Here is a 21,374-nt window from a genome sequence, read left to right on the forward strand (position 1 = left end):
TAAGCAGGAGCAGAGCGGACACCGCAGAGCGGTAAACAAGGCAGGAGCGGAGCAGAAACCGCAAGAGCGGCAAGCTAAGCAGGAGCAGAGTGGGCACCGCAGAGCGGTAAACAAGGCAAGGGGATAGGACTCTGTTCACAAAGAACAGACGGAGAAGGAAAGGCAGAACCAGAAGCACGCACAGTACTTACATAGAAGTAGCGAGCGTACACTAAATTCACAACAGAGGTACAGAGACGACGAGAAGGAATTTAGGAGCGGGTTCAGACTCTGCAGAAAGACGCAGAAAACAGACATAGAGGGAAAAGGGAGACAAGGTTAAAGTAGAAACGAGGCACAGACAACAGGGAACAGAGGAACGGGAACAGAGACAGCAAGGCAGGAACACAAACAGGACTCTGTTCAGACGGGAACAGATACCGCAAGGCAGGAACACAAACAGGACTCTGTTCAGACGGGAACAGATACCGCAAGGCAGGAACACAAACAGGACTCTGTTCAGACGGGAACAGATACCGCAAGGCAGAGACACAAACAGGACTCTGTTCAGACGGGAACAGATACCGCAAGGCACAGACAGGCAGATCTAGGAATACGGCCCCTAGAAGGCGAAAGAACAGGCAAGAAGCGTGTTCACAAGAACAGACCACAGTTCAGACACAGAACTGGAAAACAGGCAGGAAAACAGGATAGGACCTGGCATGTCAGAGACAAAAAGCCAACTGACAAGAAACAATGCTCAGGCGCCATCTTGAGGAAGAAGGTGGTATAAATACCCAAAGATGGACAGCAATAGGCTGAAGGTGCAACAGGGGCGTGTCCGCAGCAGGTACAAGAAACAGGAAGTTCAGCGGGCGTCGCCCTATGCAGCCAAAGTGGAGCAGAGCAGAGCACAAGGAAAGAAGCCAGACCAGGAAGCTGGGCGGGAGATGAAGTTTGCGATCTTGCATGATGAGAGATGGAACACCATGCAAGAACGCCGCCAGGTATGCTACAGTTCTGTTAACCCTTTCGCCGAGTATGCTCGGCCGAGCTCCGAGTATTTATAGCTGCTCGGTGATATGGTTGAATCGCTCCCGTGTGCATGATTTGCAACTGTTTGACAGTTTTATTACATGTGAGGAATGTCTATTTCTTACACATTCCTCACATGTATTAAAACTGTCAAACAGTCGCAAATCATGCACACGGGAGCGATTCAACCATGTCACCGAGCAGCTGTAAATACTCGGAGCTCGGCCCGAGCATACTCGGACAGAACATACTCGCTCAACCCTACACACCAGTCATACTAGTCAGATTTAAAATGCCAGATATGTACATCAATACAACGGTCTGCTGCAGAAAGTTGCTGCCTTTTTGAATATGTAGCTACCAATCTGGCACTTCTTGTTACATTGTTTTCTGGGAGGGGGACAGAATTGTTTTGTTTTTTTTTAAAAAAACAGCATGAAGAGTTAAAAAGAAATACAGACATACAGTTATATGAAAAAGTTTGGGCACCCCTATTAATCTTAAGCTTAATGTTTTATAAAAATTGGTGTTTTTGCAACAGCTATTTCAGTTTGATATATGTAATAACTGTTGGACACAGTAATGTTTCTGCCTTGAAATGAGGTTTATTGTACTAACAGAAAATGTGCAATCTGCATTCAAACAAAATTTGACAGGTGCATAAGTATGGGCACCTCACCAGAAAAGTGACATTAATATTTAGTAGATCCTCCTTTTGCAAAAATAACAGCCTCTAGTTGCTTCCTGTAGCTTTTAATGATTTCCTGGATCCTGGATGAAGGTATTTTTGACCATTCCTTTTTACAAAACAATTGCAGTTCAGTTAAGTTTGATGGTCGCCGAGCATGGACAGCCCTCTTCAAATGATCCCACAGATGTTCAATGATATTCAGGTCTGGGGACTGGGATGGCCATTCCAGAGCATTGTAATTGTTCCTCTGCATGAATGCCTGAGTTGATTTGGAGCGGTGTTTTGGATCATTGTCTTGCTGAAAGATCCATCCCCTGCGTAACTTCAACTTTGTCACTTATTCTTGAACATTATTGTCAAGAATCTGCTGATACTGAGTGGAATCCATGCGTCCCTCAACTTTAACAAGATTCCCGGTGCCGGCATTGGCCACACAGCCCCAAAGCATGATGGAACCTCCACCAAATTTTACTGTGGGTAGCAAGTGTTTTTCTTGGAATGCTGTGTTTTTTTGCCGCCATGCATAATGCCTTTTTGTATGACCAAACAACTCAATCTTGGTTTCATCAGTCCACAGGACCTTCTTCCAAAAAGAAATTGGCTTCTCCAAATGTGCTTTTGCATACCTCAGCTGACTCTGTTTGTGGCGTGCTTGCAGAAACGGCTTCTTTCGCATCACTCTCCCATACAGCTTCTTCTTGTGCAAAGTGCGTTGTATAGTTGACCGATGCACAGTGACACCATCTGCAGCAAGTTGATGCTGCAGCTCTCTGGAGGTGGTCTGAGGATTGTCCTTGACTGATCTCACCATTATTCTTCTCTGCCTTTCTGATGTTTTTCTTGGCCTGCCACTTCTGGCCTTAACAAGAACTGTCCCTGTGTTCTTCCATTTCCTTACTATGTTCCTCACAGTGGAAACTGACAGGTTAAATCTCTGAGACAACTTTTTCTATCCTTCCCCTGAACAACTATGTTGAATAATCTTTGTTTTCAGATCATTTGCAGTTGTTTTGAGGAGCCCATGATGCCACTCTTCAGAGGAGATTCAAACAGGAGAACAACTTGCAAGTGGCCACTTTAAATAGCTATTCTCATGATTGCATACACCGTGTCACGGGTGTGTCGCCACGATGATCGTCACGATTACACAGCCTGACTTCTCGCAGCTGACTTTTTGGTGCTTTGTGTTTTCGGCAGTGAGGGAGTTAATTCTCTTTCTCTCTGTGCTAGACGAGGTCCAGCCTCGCCCAGCTGCAATCAATGCTGCTGTAGTGAGTCTCCTTCAAATGCCTGCTGGTCTGTTTGGGAAGTGTCGGTGAAAGCTTTTCATACAGACTTACAGAGCGGATCGTGGTATTTGGAGTTTCTGAGATAAGTGTATTTGGAGTGTATTTTCCCTTCCTCGCTTTATCATTTATCTCCTTTCCCGTTCGTGTTCCCTCTGTTGTAGTAGTGTAGTCTTTGTATGCAAGGTGGTTTTGGTTTTTCCCTTGTACTGTCTCGTTCGTCTAAGTACTGTGTGTGGGCATATTATTACTTGTCCTCTTTGTTGTGATCGGGGTCCTTCTCAGGACTAGATTACTTAGGTGCAGGGATCCTCAGGAGGTAGGGGTTACGCTGGCGGCCTGGACCTCTGTACCTTTAACAGTACCTCCAGGTTGAGGGATTAGTCAGGGCCCCAGCTTAGGGTCAGCTTAGGCCCCTACCTCCAGTATACAGAGACAGTGTGACATTTTCACCGACCCACTTAGTTTTTCTCCAGCTACCATGGATCCAGTAGCCGGTCTAGCTCGGCAGTTGCAGAGTTTGTCCATGGAGCTGGCGGACGTTAGGTCCAAGGTTTTGCATCCTCTGGAGCAAGCCGGACCAGAACCTAAAGTAGCTCTCCCTGACAGGTTCACTGGGGGGCGGGACAAGTTTTTTGTTTTCCGGGAGGCATGCAAATTGTACTTTCGGCTGCGGCCTCGGTCATCGGGGAGTGAAGAACAAAGGGTGGGAATTGTCATCTCGCTCCTACAAGGGGACCCACAATCTTGGGCGTTCTCTCTTCCCCCGGGCTCCCCGGCTCTCCAGTCAGTGGATAGGTTTTTCGCTGCTCTGGGACTCGTATATGATGACCCAGATCGGATCTCCCTTGCTGAGTCTAAGTTACGTAGGATCCAGCAGGGAGATCGTCCGGCGGAGGAATTCTGTTCGGAGTTCCGTAGGTGGGCCACGGACACCCAGTGGAATGACCCGGCTCTTAGGAGCCAGTTTTGTCAAGGTTTATCCGACAAATTACAGGATGTGTTGGCACAGTATGACTCTCCCGCGTCACTGGAAGCCGCTATGGCCCTGGCTATTCGCGTTGACAGACGGCTTCGGGAGAGGTGCGGGATAACTCGACCCCCTGTGATGACTCCACCTCCTACAAGGTCCCCTCATATGGTGGTTCCCCTGGTCAGTCCAGAGGAGCCTATGCAATTAGGAGGGACATCATTTCGGGGGAGGGGACCGGTGGTGCGCCATAAGACAGGAAGGTGTTTCTTCTGCGGGAGAAAGGGACATTTTATTGGGGGGTGTCCATCCCGTCCCTTGCAGAGTGAAGAGTCGTCGGAAAACTGTTGATCCCAGGTTGTGTGGTGGACGGCAATCTGGGAGTAGGTATTTCGTCCCTAGGTTCGTCTCAGTTTCTCGTACCGGCGGAGGTGGTGGTGGGTACGAGAACTGAGAGGATATCTGTTCTTCTGGATAGTGGGGCCGGGGCTAATCTGGTTGATGCTCGGTTTGCCCGGGTTCAAGGTATGCGATTGAGTGAGTTGGCTAAACCCATCCCCATATTCTCGATCGATGCCAGGCCTCTCGGTCAGGGAAGTTTTTTGCAAGCTGTGCATGACGTAAAACTTCAAGTGGGGGCGATACATAAAGAACTGTTGTCTTGCTACGTGTTGGAGGGTCTTCCCACTCCTATAGTGTTGGGCCTTCCTTGGTTAACTAAGCATAACCCGGTTATTAATTGGCAAACCAGAGAGATAAGCCAATGGAGTAAATTCTGTAATAAAAACTGCATGAACACGGTCATCGGTGCGGTTACTCCTTGGGTCTTACCTCCATTTCTGGCGGACTTTGAGGATGTATTCTCGGAGAAAGGGTGTCAGGAACTACCTCCTCATCGCGAGTATGACTGTTCTGTAAAACTGCTCCCTGAGGCCAAGTTACCTAAAGCTAGGTTGTATAACCTTTCTGGTCCTGAGAGGCAGGCCATGAAGGATTATATTTCAGAAAGTCTGGCTAAGGGGCATATTAGACCTTCATCTTCACCGGTGGCTGCGGGGTTCTTCTTTGTTAAGAAGAAAGATGGAGGCCTACGCCCTTGCCTGGATTTCCGTGAACTTAATCGGATTACGGTCCGAGATCCGTATCCACTCCCACTTATTCCCGATCTCTTTAATCAGATCGTGGGCGCCAAATGGTTCTCTAAGTTGGATCTCAGGGGGGCGTACAATCTGATTAGGATGAAGGAGGGGGATGAGTGGAAGACGGCGTTTAACACTCCGGAGGGGCATTATGAGAACCTTGTCATGCCATTCGGTCTGACTAATGCCCCGGCGGTGTTCCAACACTTTGTTAATGACATTTTTCGCCGCCTGGTGGGACAGTTTGTTGTCATATATCTGGATGATATCTTAATTTACTCGCCGGATCTGGTGTCTCATCAGGAGCACGTTAGGCAGGTGTTACAGATCTTGCGGGATAATAAACTGTATGCCAAATGGGAAAAGTGTGTGTTCGCCGTACAGGAACTCCAGTTTTTAGGCTTCCTGGTTTCAGCGTCCGGTTTTCGTATGGACCCTGGGAAAGTGCGGGCAGTTCTTGAGTGGGATCGGCCAGAGAATCTTAAGGCACTACAACGTTTCCTGGGGTTTGCTAATTATTACCGGAAGTTCATTCGTAATTTCTCGTCCATGGTTAAGCCTCTCACAGACATGACTAAAAAGGGGACGGATTTTTCTAGGTGGTCTGACAAGGCTTGTCAAGCATTCTCCTGCTTGAAAAAATGTTTTGCCTCGGCACCCATACTCATTCAACCTGATGCGTCACAGCCATTCATTGTAGAGGTAGACGCTTCCGAGGTAGGGGTGGGAGCAGTATTGTCACAAGGTTCGTCCCCTGGTAAGTGGCATCCGTGCGCCTTTTTCTCTAAAAAATTGTCGTCCGCTGAGAGGAATTACGATGTCGGCAATAGGGAACTCTTAGCCATTAAGTTAGCTTTTGAGGAGTGGCGCCATTTTTTGGAGGGGGCAGTCCATCCGGTCACCGTCATCACCGATCACAAGAACCTGCTATATCTGGAGTCCGCGAAACGTCTGAATCCCAGACAAGCTAGGTGGTCATTGTTTTTTACCAGGTTTAATTTTGTCGTTACATATCGTCCTGGGTCAAAAAATGTAAAGGCGGATGCCTTATCTCGTAGTTTCCCGGGGGCCGGGAATACGGACGACCCGATTCCTATCCTTCAGGAGGGGGTGGTGGTTTCGGCAGTATGCTCTGAGCTGGAGGAGGAGGTATTGGAGGCTCAGGGGGACGCCCCTGTTGGACCTCCGGGGAGACTGTTTGTTCCAGATCAGTTGCGACAAAAGGTGATCGAGGCACACCATAACTCAGTTTTGGCAGGACACCCGGGGAGTAAAGCAACTGTGGATCTTCTCTCGCGTCGGTTTTGGTGGCCTAACTTACATAAGGAGGTGGTAACTTTTGTCGCGTCCTGTGGGGTTTGTGCGCGCTCTAAGACCTCACATACCCGTCCGTCTGGGGCCCTCTTACCTTTGAAGATCCCGGAGCGTCCTTGGACTCATCTGTCTATGGACTTTATTACGGACCTCCCTCCGTCTTCGGGTAAAACGGTCATACTCGTTGTAGTGGACAGGTTCAGCAAGATGGCACATTTTATCGCTCTTCCGGCTCTCCCTAATGCTAAAACTCTTGCGCAGGTGTTCATTGGGGAGATTGTGAGGCTTCACGGGGTACCCTCCGATGTGGTGTCTGATCGGGGGTCTCAGTTTGTGTCCAAGTTCTGGAAGGCGTTTTGTGCACGGCGGGGGATGCATTTGTCATTCTCATCGGCTTTTCACCCTCAGACCAACGGTCAGACGGAACGTATGAACCAGAGCTTGGAGACATATCTCCGGTGTTTTGTGTCAGAGAACCAGGAGGACTGGGCTTCTTTCTTACCTCTGGCAGAGTTTGCTCTCAATAATAGGCGGAGCGAGTCCACTGGTAAGTCCCCGTTTTTTGGGGCATATGGTTTTCACCCCCAGTTTTGTACTTTCAGTAGGGGGGGCTCTTCGGGGGTTCCTGAGGAGGAACGATTTTCCTCATCACTCGCTTCAGTATGGAGAGGGGTGCTGAAGAATCTGAATACTATGGGGAACCGATACAAACGTATGGCTGATAGGAGGAGAGTGTCTGGTCCGGACCTAAGTGTGAACGATCGGGTATGGTTGTCTACCAGGAATATTAAACTTAAGGTTCCCTACTGGAAACTGGGTCCCAGGTTCATCGGGCCGTACAGAATCAGTTCTATTATTAATCCGGTGGCATTCCGTCTTGACCTCCCCCCTACGTTTAAAATTCACAACGTGTTCCACAGATCGTTGCTTAAGAGGTATGTGGCGCCGGTGGTACCGTCACCTTTACCTCCCCCTCCAGTGGTGGTCAATGGTAACTTGGAGTTCCAGGTATCAAGGGTCATCGATTCACGTTTTAATCGCCGGTCCCTTCAGTACCTGGTTCATTGGAAAGGGTATGGTCCTGAGGAGAGGATGTGGGTTCCTGCGTCGGATATTAACGCAGACCGATTAGTTCGGGCCTTCCACACGACTCACCCGGATAAACCTGGCCCTGAGGGTCCGGAGGCCCCTCGTAGAAGGGGGGGTACTGTCACGGGTGTGTCGCCACGAAGATCGTCACGATTACACAGCCTGACTTCTCGCAGCTGACTTTTTGGTGCTTTGTGTTTTCGGCAGTGAGGGAGTTAATTCTCTTTCTCTCTGTGCTAGACGAGGTCCAGCCTCGCCCAGCTGCAATCAATGCTGCTGTAGTGAGTCTCCTTCAAATGCCTGCTGGTCTGTTTGGGAAGTGTCGGTGAAAGCTTTTCATACAGACTTACAGAGCGGATCGTGGTATTTGGAGTTTCTGAGATAAGTGTATTTGGAGTGTATTTTCCCTTCCTCGCTTTATCATTTATCTCCTTTCCCGTTCGTGTTCCCTCTGTTGTAGTAGTGTAGTCTTTGTATGCAAGGTGGTTTTGGTTTTTCCCTTGTACTGTCTCGTTCGTCTAAGTACTGTGTGTGGGCATATTATTACTTGTCCTCTTTGTTGTGATCGGGGTCCTTCTCAGGACTAGATTACTTAGGTGCAGGGATCCTCAGGAGGTAGGGGTTACGCTGGCGGCCTGGACCTCTGTACCTTTAACAGTACCTCCAGGTTGAGGGATTAGTCAGGGCCCCAGCTTAGGGTCAGCTTAGGCCCCTACCTCCAGTATACAGAGACAGTGTGACACACCGGCTATGAAGTTCAAAGCTCAATGAGGTTACAAAACCAAAAAAAGTACTTTAGTAAGTCAGTAAAAAGTAGGTAGGAGTATTTAAAACAAGAAAATGATAAGGGTGCCCATACTTATGCACCGGTCAAATTTTGTTTGAATGCAGATTGCACATTTTCTGTTAGTACAATAAACCTCATTTCAAGGCAGAAACATTACTGTGTCCAACAGTTATTACATATATCAAACTGAAATAGCTGTTGCAAAAACACCAATTTTTATAAAACATTAAGCTTAAGATTAATAGGGGTGCCCAAACTTTTTCATATAACTGTATAACTGTGTATGTCGGTTTTTGCACACCTGTTTTTCACAGCCGTGCATGCTACTCAAATCCTGCAGTCTATTGCCGTTATTGGCTTTTTGGATATTGACCTACCTACCAAGCATTTCTTGTGATATTCCTTTTGTCAAAGCGGTAATAATTGGTGTTGGCGACAGCACCACCAACACCAATACTGGCACCAGCCATCTAGGCAGTAGTACTACCAAACACAGGTCCCAATTGACCTCCATGAGCACAAGAAGCGACATCGCCTGCTCCTCTGCTCAGTCTTATGAGTCACATCAGGATGACATAGTATTGTACAGCTTTATGTACTGCTTCTCAGACTCCTACCCTGTACAGGGTAAGTGAACATGAAACTGTTCCCAGAAAAGGGATAATTCTTTCACAGCTTTTTAAGAAGTCTTTCACTTTCAAAACAGCAAACATGTTGCTACTCCCATAAAAAGGAATAATTTTTGAATGACCTGTTAAACAGCCTTTGCTTTTTCATTTTTTCATTTACCAAACTGCAAACCTGTTGCTGATGCCAAAATAAGGATACTTTCTGTATGGTTTGTTAAAAAAAGCCATTGCTGTTTCCCTTTTCAAAAAGCAAATATGATGCTGATCCCAATGTAAGGATAAGGATAATTTTTGAACAGATTGTTAAAAAAAAGGCATTGATTCTCTTTCCAAACAGCGATCTATTGCTGCTCCCAAAAATGGGATACTTTTTGTAAGAAGTGTTTAGAACTACTATTTGCAGCAATTACTTGAAGAAATAGTTTTTTGTATGACTTATTCATTCTCGCATCATTTTGGAGGAATTTTGGTCCACTTGTCTTTGCATTGTTGTTTAAGTTAATTGCAGTTTGTGGGCATTTGTTTATGCATAGCTCTCTTAATGAGCCTCCACAGTATTTAAATTGGGCTTTAGCTTTTGGATAGATGACCTCACGTTGGAATACTTTGGTATCCAGGGAAGTTGGTGAGATGGAAGGTGCACAGAGTCTGTGGCTGTAAAACAAAACCAAATCATCACCCCCCCACCATCGTCTTGACAGTCGGCATGAGGGGTTTGTGCTGATATGCTGTGTTTGATTTTCGACAAATATGGCGCTATGCATTTTGGTCAGATATCTCTAGTTTAATCTCGTCCTGAAGTCTTGTGGTTTCTTTACATGCAGCTTTTTCAACATTAGCAATGCTACCATGTTTTTTTCTTTTTTTTAAAGAAGAGGGTTTCTTCTGACAACACTTCCAAATAAGCCACACTTTTCTAACTGTACCGACATGGACTTGAATAATTAATATGCTTACTGAGGCCTCTAAAGCGTGAGCTTTACCTCTTTGTTTTTTTTAAATCTTCTTAGCTCTACACGATCTCACCTAGGGATGAATTTCCAGGGACATGCACACCTAAGAAGATTTTAACTGTTTTGAATGGTTTACATTTGTGAATAATCTTTCTCAATGTAAAATGATGGACTCCAAAATCTGTTGAAAACATCAATATAACCCTTGGCAGTGATCTCATTCCTAGGCTGCCCTAGCCTCACTCCACAATCAGTGTTGGACTGGTTCTCTGGAGGACCTGATAGGAGTGAGTTGGGTGGCAGTTTAGTTGCCATGGGCCCCCATTTTCAAAGAGGCCCCTTGCAAGACTCTACACAACGTCAGATGTAGTGTGATGGTTAGTCACTTGGCTACCTGTCTTGGAAAAAAAAAAACAGAAAATCTACTGATAATGCCAAATTTGCATAATCAGTGCAGTTTCCAAGGGAAGAAGGACCTTTGGGGACATCATGGTCATGTGACCAAAGGTCCTTATGTGGCCCAAGACAACTGTTCAATGCAAGGTGGTCCAGAGACGTCAAGAGGTTAGACACCCCTGCTCTAAAGGATCAGAAAATAAATTCTTTACTTAAGTCAATAAAAATTGTAAGGCAGCACTAGTCATCATAATGGGGAATACTCGCTGCCCCGGGTAAATAAAAGCACACCAGCAATGTCCTTCCGGTATTTCTTAATGCCGCAGTTTATTCCACTTCATAAACCACAGTTCACACAGTCCATCTTAGTTTATCACCGGCATGTTTACACACTTAACATCCGGGAGTCTCTCAAGTAGCAGACAGGCCCAAGTGGCCCAAGTAACAGCCTTCAGCAAGGTAATAAAATAGCAATGTTCATATAACACAGGGTATTACCTTTGCCGGGTTTAGCTGTCTCAGTCCATTACTCCGCCACCACTGTGGCTTTGCGGCTTCCCAGGTCGGGGTCTCCAGCCGTCGTTCTCTCAAAGGCCACTGACATCCACACAGGATCCAGGCTCTGCCTTTCAGGACTCTTACTCAAGTCTCTGCCTTCCAAGGCCACTAGCATCCACACAGGATCCAGGCTTTGCCTTTCAGGCACCAGGCTTCACTTGGCCTCACACGGTCAGTGTCCCACACACACGGGAACAGGCCTTACGCCTCTCTCACAGAACACACCTGTCTCCCATCAAGCAGGGTTTATATATGCATCCCGTGCACACACACACACACATACTGACAGGACCTTGCTGATGTCACAGTCATGTGATCAGACAGACATTCTGTGCGTGCAGGACCTGTGCTATGTCACAGTCATGTGACCAGTCACCTGAGGGGGAAGTACATGGTCAGGTAAAACACATCCTGGACCATTACCGTAATGCCAGCAAGTCGCTGCATTACATACCCCCCCCTCTGTTCAATCTTGTGGGGTTGGACACATAATATACACAATCTCTATAACCCCCAGCTCGCATAGAGACCATGTACTTTACAATTGTGCCACTCAGCCCCTGGAACATTAGTCAACGACATTAGCCCATTCCTTAGGGACCTACCATTTGTCACTGCCACTGACTTCGTCGGGTCACCTTTCCGGGTCGTAAGCTTGTCAGAGCTCCCCCGCTCCCAGCGGTCAGTCATAATCTTGTCAGACCTCCCCCGCTCCCAGCGGTCAGTTGTAACCTTGTCAGGTCTCCCCCGCTCCCAGCGGTCAGTCATACAGCGGTGTGACTCACATGCCCTGGTATCTAAGTTCCGGTTCGACTCCGTAATGTCCCGTCCTCTATTGGGTCGTTTGTATGGGCTGCTCAAACCTGAGTTACTGGAGGTCTCACTACCTCTAAACCCACGCCCACTACTCTCAGGACATCTTGAAAGGTCCCTAACTCCAGCTATCGCTGTTCTGTTATTTGGGGGGCCCTTTCTCTGTCTGGTCTCATAATTTCTAGACGGCTGCCATCTTCTGCTACTCAGACGATGCTGTCTATCCACTCGCAATCTAGCGAGATTCAACTGTTCTACCTCTTGCAGGTAGGTCACTCGGTACTCCAACAGCATGCGCATATATCCCAGGCTTTCTTCTGTTCCTACAGCTTAGAATGATACCATGCCGTCTTCGTCTGGTATCCAGTCCTGACGATCACGTGGACTGCTTACTGTCACCACACCAGACTTCTTGACCATCATCTGCATGGCTCGACCATTTCTCCCAACGAGCTTCCTCACTAGAACATGAGGCACCCGGATGACCTCTTCACTCATACTGTGAGCTTTCCTCATCAACTCCAGTTGTCTAACGGCTTGTTCCGTCTTCAACCGGAGAAACCGCTTCATGCGAATACATCGCCAGTGCATGTCACTTAGGATAGCCACCCTCTTCACTGTGACTTCGGTCGTGGACAGGACCGCCAGCTGTTTAGCTTCTGAGGTCAAGTACACCTTACAGGCTCCCACGGCCTTCTTAAACTCCTCATGTACGGACTCACTGGTGCATTCTTCCCTCAAATCCTCGGGTACATCTACAAGGCACTTGTACCGAGACGTTTCGGTCTCACCAGTGGTTTCCAGACGATCAACCAGCTCAGGTTTCAGGGGCAACTGACCTCCAGCTTCTTCACCCTGTATGCTTCCCCTGAGCTGACTCACAGCTACAAATTCACGAATTTTCATCTTGACCACTTCCATCTCATATTTATCTGTGGTTAACACTCTCTTAGCTCTCCTCAGGTCCACCTTCTCATGGTATAAGGGAGTAAGTGCAACGTGTTCGCCCTTTTCCTTCTCCAAGAAGGCCTCGTTCACTGAGTGATACTTTGTCAGGCGACTTTTGAGCCCGGAAACTTCTTCTTCTAGCTCCGCCACTCGCCTCTCAGCGGCCCGTCTCTGAAGCTCTTCCTGTTTCAGCTGCTCTTCCAGCAGCAGAGCTCTCTCAGACCTCTCCGTCTCCAATGCGCCCACTCGGCTCTCAATAGCCAGTCTCTCACGCTTCTCTTGCGTCCACTGGGTTTGTAGCAACTCCTTGAGCTGCTTGATCTCGGCTCCGACATCCACCGAACCCTCCGAGCCCACATCACTCGAGGAGGTATCTGCTTCATACCTCCCATCACCAGCGGTCAACTCCTGGCCCTGGTCTGTGGCTTTTCCGATGGACTCCTCCATCCTCTCTCGCTCAGCTTCCATCTTCCTGACTGTTTCCTTAAGGTACGTCTCCGCCTTTTGGAGAGTATCACAGGACATCTGTAGCTCCTTCACCTGAGCTTCCAGATCTAGGGTCTTTCCCCGGAGATCGTCATTCTCCTCACGGGTGTCTTGCAGAGTGGTCTCAACCACTTGGCGCACTTGCTCTGCACCCGCCTTATCCTCCTCTAGTTTTTCCTTCACCTTGAGGAGATCCTCATAATCTCTCTTACTCTGTTGCAGTTCCCTACTGCGTTCACCACACTCCTTCTTGGAGTCACACAGCTCCTGGTTGAGCTGTTTGCGCAGTCGTTCTAGGATTTGTTCACGTCCAGAAACACCATCCTGCCGCGCCTCCTTCTCATGCTTCAACTGCAAAACCTCTTCCTTGATTTTGCTGCGGTCCTCCTTAATTGCGTAGAACATTTCCTTCCACTGGTTAAATTCCGCGTGGCTTTGCTCCACGTCTCGCTGCCAGTTCCTCATAAGCTGGTGTATTTTCTGCTGTTCAGACTCCAGGATCAACTGGTCTGAGGACACGTTCCCCAGGTTTTCACATAATTGCTGCACGTCACTCAGACCCTGCTGGCCGATAGGCTCCAGCTCTTGGTCACGACTGGCCGCCTCCTCTTTTACCTCTAATGGAGGATCCACACTTCAAGCAAAGGCACACAGTACTACATTCTCTTTATTTTCATTTTTCAGCCAAGTCTACAGGAGCAACCTTTTTGTGGCCCTTGCGCCGTCTACGAGATGGGGACTTTCTCACCTCATCTAGCCCCTCCTGACTGACCTCTCCTTCTACTTTCGTAGTGTCACCGTCAGCTACGGGGTCTGTGTCACTCCCCATGGTGTTGTGGACTAACAGGTCACCTCCCACTTTGACGTCACCCCCTTCTACTGGAGCTACCCCGTTATCAACGGTCACATTGTCATTTTTGGGAGGTACCAACCCACCACCAGTAATTTTTTTTTATTTTCTATCCTCCACGCTGTTTTGAACAACCGCCCCTTTTTTAGACTCCGCCCCCTTTTAAACAACCACACCGGCAGGGGAATTTTTACAAGAAAAATCAACAATAGTCTTAGGACTCAGTTCACAACAGCTCTTACCACCTCCCCGGGCACTCTGGGACAACAAGGGCGCCCCCGGAGAGTTCACAGAATGGTCCACTGCCACGATTCTATACGGTGCCCACGGCTCCTGTAGTTCCTGCACCATGTCCAGTTTCATGTCCAGTAGACGTTTCTCAAATACCTGCTCCGGTTTTAACAGGCACTTTAATCGCTCAATAGCTTCAGACTCAGTTGCTGTTCCTTTCACAGCCATTTTTATCTGCTCCTGCATTTCCTCAGGACACTATTCACACACCGCTCTCCCCGGAAAAATTTTCGTGGCCCCGCCGAGCCACAGCAAAACCGGATTTGAGTGCGACGCCAATCTTCGCAACCCCACCGAGTTGCAGCCAGATGCTTTAATCCACACTCGTCGTCCTGTGCCGTTGCCCCTAGCAACCGGACTGTCGTTGCCCCTAGCAACCGGGCTGCCCTTGCCCGCATTCTCGAACCATATTTAAGGCAGCACTAGTCATCATAATGGGGAATACTCGCTGCCCTGGGTAAATCAAAGCACACCAGCAATGTCCTTCCGGTATTTCTTAATGCCGCAGTTTATTCCACTTCATAAACCACAGTTCACACAGTCCATCTTAGTTTATCACCGGCATGTTTACACACTTAACATCCGGGAGTCTCTCAAGTAGCAGACAGGCCCAAGTGGCCCAAGTAACAGCCTTCAGCAAGGTAATAAAATAGCAATGTCCATATAACACAGGGTATTACCTTTGACGGGTTTAGCTGTCTCAGTCCATTACTCCGCCACCACTGTGGCTTTGCGGCTTCCCAGGTCGGGGTCTCCAGCCGTCGTTCCCTCAAAGGCCACTGACATCCACACAGGATCCAGGCTCTGCCTTTCAGGACTCTTACTCAAGTCTCTGCCTTCCAAGACCACTAGTATCCACACAGGATCCAGGCTTTGCCTTTCAGGCACCAGGCTTCACTCGGCCTCACTAGGCCTCACACGGTCAGTGTCCCACACACACGGGAACAGGCCTTACGCCTCTCTCACAGAACACACCTGTCTCCCATCAAGCAGGGTTTATATATGCATCCCGTGCACACACACACACATACTGACAGGACCTTGCTGATGTCACAGTCATGTGATCAGACAGACATTCTGTGCGTGCAGGACCTGTGCTATGTCACAGTCATGTGACCAGTCACCTGAGGGGGAAGGTACATGGTCAGGTAAAACACATCCTGGACCATTACCGTAATGCCAGCAAGTCGCTGCATTACAAAATGTATATGGATTGTGTATAAATAATTGTCCATTTATAATTTTAAGCTAGTGCATATGGTATAAAGAAAGATTGTTATGATGAGCCTGCCCCTTTAAGGCAGGTAAATAGCTTGCTTACTAATATACTGTCTTTTTTCTCATGCAGATGATAGATCTCAACCTACTGTTCCTATTTGCAGCAAGTATACTGCTTTTTTTAACTTTGTACATAGTTCTACATGGTCCACGACGAGCCTTTGCTAGAATTGTTTTACACGAAGTAATAGAAGGAGTCAAATTTTTTTTCATGAATCAAACCAAGGAACAGAGAGTTTTACAGTATGTGCTGGATAATGCAACGCGTGGAGACCCCCAGAGTGTCGTAGATAACATTGATACATACTGTAACCAAAAGGAATGGGCCATGAATGTGGGAGACCAAAAAGGTAAGACTATGTAAAGAAATGAACTGCATACAGTTATATGTATAGTCCAAACAAACTCCATCACATATCAAAACACCAGAAACCATGTAAGCTCCAACTCGCAGTCTACTATAGAAAATGCAGTACAAAGTAACAAAATGCTAAATGCTATGTACAAATTACCTGCATGATACTCTACATGTTACCTACATAGTTGTTTACTAGTGATGAGCGAGCGTGCTCGCCATTGCTCGGTACTCGCCCGAGCATCTCACTGCTCGAGATGCTCGGCGCTCGCCGAGTATTTCTGGGGTTGCTCGGCGGGAGCTCGGGTCTCCTCCCTGCATGTTTGGCGCTCTTTACAAAGCCAATGAACATGCAGGGATTGCCTGCCACTCACTGTAATGCCGTAGCCATGTTGGTTGTGGCATTACAGTGATTGGCTGGCCGCATACCGTCATCGGGTTTATATCAGACCTGGTGCCGCCATGCTCGTCACAGTCACTCCGGAATCAGACAGTGTAGGGAGAGGTGCTGCTGCATCAGGGAGAGATTTGCTTGTGTATTAGGTAGTGTAGGCAGAAAAACCGTACATTACACATATCCATCTTAACAAGCAGTCCTTTTGAGGACTAACTAATCCATCTGCAGAGATATCAGGCAGGCAGTGTATATAGGCAGACAGGCAGGGTATATAGCAGACTGCAGTGCATATAGCACAAGAGGCTCCATTCCAATTCTGCCTTCTGCTGCTGTTAGATATTTCTATACAAAGGCCCAGGTCTCAGGGGCCAGGAATACTTTTCTTTGGATCTTAATCCTCATTATTTGCTTAAAAAGCAATCCAGAGAACACTGTTTTTCTGTGCCATTTGCTTGTTGGCATTGCAGAATACAGCCAGGTCCTTTCCATATTAGAGCGCTAGAAATCCAGCTATTTAAAACTGTGTTTTCTCTGTCAAACGGATCACATATACGTTGTCAGAAAATACTGCCATTTCTGGCCTCCGTTAAAAATTTCCTTTAGTGTGTCAGTGAAGCAATTCACAGCAGTTTGCTGTTCAAACTACTTACCTACAGGCCAGGTATTTGAAACTCTGTTTTCTCCGTCACACGGATCACATATAAGTTCGCTCCAAACTCAGTCATTTGTAGTGAGCGTGGTAGATACTGTCCTCCATTTAAAATGGGCAAGGCATGTGGCAAGGGACGGGGAACTGGACGTGATGGTAATGGTGCATGCAGAGGCCGAGGACAAGGCCGTGGGCAAGCTGAAATTTTGCCACAACAAACACCCACTTCTTCTCGCCCGACCTTCCTGTCCCAATTTCTAGGGGACCGCAGCACACCACTATTGAACCCAGAGCAGTGTCAAAAGGTTGTTGGTTGGATAGCGGATAATGTTTCCAGTCACTTAGCCACCACCACCACCACCACCCTGTCTTACACACGGTCAAGTCTCAGTAGCCGTGAGTCTGGACCACATATTCCTCACCCTGATCCTCCTTCCTCCCACCATGCCAAGTACCCAGAGACAACTGATCCCACACTTAGACACTCTGAAGAGCTGTTCACTTTTCCATTTATAGATTCGGGCCTCTCGCCCGGTCCACTTGAAGCGGGGCAAGAGGAGATCGCGTGTAGCGATGCCCAAATATTTGAGCAGCCACGGTCACACGAAGGCGACGGTGGGAAAGTTTCACAAGAGGTGGACGATGATGAGACACAATTGCCAGAAAGTCAGGAGGAGGACCAGGGTGCGGAAGTGGAAGACGAGGTGGTGGATGATATAGTAACTGACCCAACCTGGCAGGAGGACATGCAGAGCGAGGACAGCAGCACACAGGGGGAGGGAGGCAGAGCACCCTAACAGGCAGGAAGAAGCAGTGTGGTGGCCGCAGACAGAAGGCAGACAACCGTTCCCCGTAACACCAACACAATGGAACTTGCCAGTACAACTGTTAGGTCTTCCCGAGTCTGCTTGTTTTTTAAAGACTCTGCTTATAACCCCAAAAAGGCCATTTGCACCACCTGCCAGGCCAGCATCAGCAGGAGTGGCAAAACGACCAGCCTGACCACCACCAGCATGATCAGGCACATGAAAGCAAAGCACCCGACTTTGTGGGCCGAACCCCAGGATCCAGGAACAGTGTCTGCAGGCAGCACCATTGTTTCTTCCGCTGTTGTGCATGCAAGCCAATCCCCTGTCCATGATGCATGCGAAGATGCCTCCTGCCCTGCACCTGTCGTTGCACACTCTCAAGTAGCAGCATCAGGAAGCACGTCCATGTCCTTGTCCCAGCGCAGCGTTCAGTTATCCATACCCCAGTCCTTGGAACGCAAGCGCAAATATGCAGCCAACGCCCCACAGGCCACACTACTAAATTCTCACATTTCTCGACTGCTTGCGCTCAAAATGTTGCCTTTTAGGCTCGTGGAGACGGAAGCATTCCGCAACCTAATGGCGGCGGCCGTCCCTCGGTACTCGGTCCCCAGCCACCACTATTTCTCCCGGTGTGCCGTCCCCGCATTACACAAACACGTGTCCCAAAACATTAGCCATGCCCTCAACAACGCAGTTACCGGGAAAGTCCACCTAAGCACGAACACGTGGACAAGTGCTTGTGGGCAGGGACGGTACATCTCGCTGACGGCACACTGGGTTAACATAGTGAAAGCCAGGACCCAGTCGGACCTTGGGACGGAACACGCCAAGGATTGCAGGCCCTAGGTCAATCAGGGTTGCCCCCATGGTCTACAGCTCCTGCACCTCATCCTCCTCAGCCGCCTCCTCCTCTTCAGCCTCCATCTCCGAAATGACCACATCAGTCACAAGCTGGAAGCACTGCAGCACTGCCTCAGCCTAGTGGCAACAGGCTGTGCTGAAGCTAATATGCTTAGGTGACAAACCGCACAATGCTGACTTTTAGAAAGTCAGCTACAGCTTCCGCCGCCCTTGCCGTGTTTCAGCCGCAAAACTTTGAGGACTCCACCAAGATGGTGAGCGGCAATGATGCCATAATTAGCGTCACCATCCTGCTTCTCTGTCTTCTGAAACGCTCTCTGCTCACAATCAAAGAGGATGTATTGCAGGCGGAGCACGATGAGATGGAGCAAGGAACCATACTGGGTGATTACACACAGCCAAGCCTCATCTCATCCCAACGTGGATTGGATGACAATGAGGAACAGGAGGAGGAGGAGGAGGAAGGACAGGAGCTAGTTTCATGCACTATAGACGGCACTACCTGCACAGCTGTCATACCGTCTGTTCAGCGTGAATGGCCAGAGGACAGAGAGGAGGAGGAGGAGAGCATGGTCAGTCATCCTCTTGGTGAGGACACGGAAGTCTTGCCTGTTAGTAGTCTGGCACGCATGGTTGAGTTTATGTTGCGCTGCCTTTCCCATGACCCTCGCATTCTCAAAATTTTGGGTGACAGTCATTACTGGTTGGTGACACTTCTAGACCCACGCTACAAGGAGAACTTTATATCTCTTGTTCCTGAGGCGGACAAGTCTACAAAAATTGGGCTGTACCAGAAGGCCCTTGTTGCAGAACTATTAAAAAAATTCCCATCTGAAAACGCTGGCGGCGTAGGGCACACTTCTTTGGACAACCAAGGAATACAGGCGAGAGAGACACAACTTCAATCCAGCAGATGCAGGGGAACACTGTCAAAGTTCTGGGAGAGTTTTCTCAGCCCATCGCACAGGCCCTGAGGCACGGGGTACTTTCACAAGGAGTGCAAAGTTTTGGAAGATGCTGAGGGAGTACCGTACCAACGTCCTTCGTGATTCCTCTGTGCCTTATGATTATCGGGTATCCAAGCTCGATACGTGGAATGAACTGGCTCTCTATGCCTTGGAGGTCCTGGCCTGCCCTGCCGCCAGCGTTTTATCAGAGCGGGTTTTTAGTGCCGCTGGTGGAATTATAACTGATAAGCGCATCCGCCTGTCAACTGAAAATGCTGACAGGCTGACTCTTATAAAAATGAACAAGGGCTGGATTGGGCCTGACTTCTCAACACCACCGAATGATAGCAGCGTAACATAAACTCAAATCCAGTGTCTTTTCTTGGGAGGTATATTCCCATGCACCTTTTCACACCCACACATGGGTATACGCTTCCTGATTTTAGCTATTTGCTCTTGTCCTCCTCCTTCTCCTCATCCTCCACCACCATATCACCAGGGTGACCGTGGTCCGTGATGCAACACCCACAGAATTTTTTTAAAGGGTGTTTATGATGCCCGTAAAAAAAAAAATTATACAGTATGTTCATGTATACCCCCAGGGTTAAATGTTTGTCAGCCTATACACTTGTGCATGGGCATTACAAGTATAGGAGGCCCGCTCCTTTCTAATGGGAAAAATTTTTATGAGGCCCTCCTCCACGTCTCTTCCAAGGGGCATTGAAGTGCCTCCAAATTTTTGGCAGCCCTTGCATTCACTGCATAGGCCAACACTATGGGAGACTCTGTCCTTTCTAATGGGAATTTGTCTTTACTGTGGCCCTGCTCTATGTGTCTTTAAATTCTTAGTGGGGTTTTTCCCAAATTTTGGCAGCCCTTGCAGTCACAGCATGGGCATTACCATTATAGGAGACCCGCTCCTTTATAATGGGAACATTTTTTTTACTGAGACCCTCCTCTATGTCTCTTCAAAGGGGTATTGGGTTGCGTCCAAACTTTTGGCAGCCCTTGCAGTCACTGGATACGCAATAACAGTATAGGAGACCCACTTGTTAATAATGGGAACAACAAAGCATAGCCGGCTGATGGCTCTCTAACAATAGCGAGGGCCGACTGCTGGCCTTTTAAGAATAGTAAGGGCCATCTGATGGCCCTATAAAAATAGGCTTTATGACTTTCAGAGTCCCTCCATCATAAATAAAACAGGATGTGTCTAATGATGTGTCACACACCACATTGCCAGATAAGGTTGTAAAATGTTAAAATGACATTTCCCGGTGAATGCATTTGTCTTAAAAAAATAATGAAAAAAAACAAAACAATAGGATCTTTCTTTAGTATAAAAAACAGCGTCACCGATTTAACCTCAATGTAATCACATTGTTCAGCTCCTGTGTTATGATCTGCTACAGAGACTAAGGAAAGGCAGGAGATCTGTCCCTACAATAGAACTAAACTAGATCCCTACGATGTAACGGGGAACCTGATCCTGCGATCAGACCCGCTAAAGTCCTCGGCTAGTCTGAACGCAGACCTATAGATGTGGGGGAGGGATCCCTACAAGATCTAGGGACTGGGACAAGTTGGACACCTCCTAGCAGAAATAGTAGCAGTCAAAGACAAACACACAACAAAAAGCATAGAGGTCCGAAGACCTAGCAAAACTAACAGAGAACGGCAATAGAGCAACAAGCTAGCTCAACAGTAGTAAATACAAATGAAGTCCAGCAAAGCCAGGAGGGCGGAGCCGGATTAAATAGGCAAAATGGTCATGTGTACCCCCTCTTCTAAGAGGATCCTCCGGATCCCCTAGGCCCAGGCTTACCAGGAAACCTCCTGTGAAACGCTCGGACAAGTCTGG

At 48.1% G+C, this 21,374-nt stretch overlaps 1 protein-coding gene across 3 annotated transcripts in view; it reads left to right on the forward strand.

Annotated features, from left to right (window-relative positions):
- The window catches only part of LOC141259451 (catechol O-methyltransferase-like), a 164,432-nt gene that overhangs the window by 102,044 nt on the left and 41,014 nt on the right, over positions 1–21,374 (forward strand). For all 3 annotated transcript variants that reach the window (XM_073675453.1, XM_073675463.1, XM_073675442.1), the window contains one exon: positions 15,563–15,842. In XM_073675453.1, the coding sequence (XP_073531554.1) occupies positions 15,563–15,842 (280 nt within the window). The remainder of the gene's footprint in view (positions 1–15,562; positions 15,843–21,374) is intronic.

The sequence above is a fragment of the Phyllobates terribilis genome, unplaced genomic scaffold (assembly GCF_046119375.1).
Source record: "Phyllobates terribilis strain yellow unplaced genomic scaffold, ASM4611937v1 Scaffold_1__5_contigs__length_1240528914, whole genome shotgun sequence".
Classification (NCBI taxonomy): Eukaryota; Metazoa; Chordata; class Amphibia; order Anura; family Dendrobatidae; genus Phyllobates; species Phyllobates terribilis.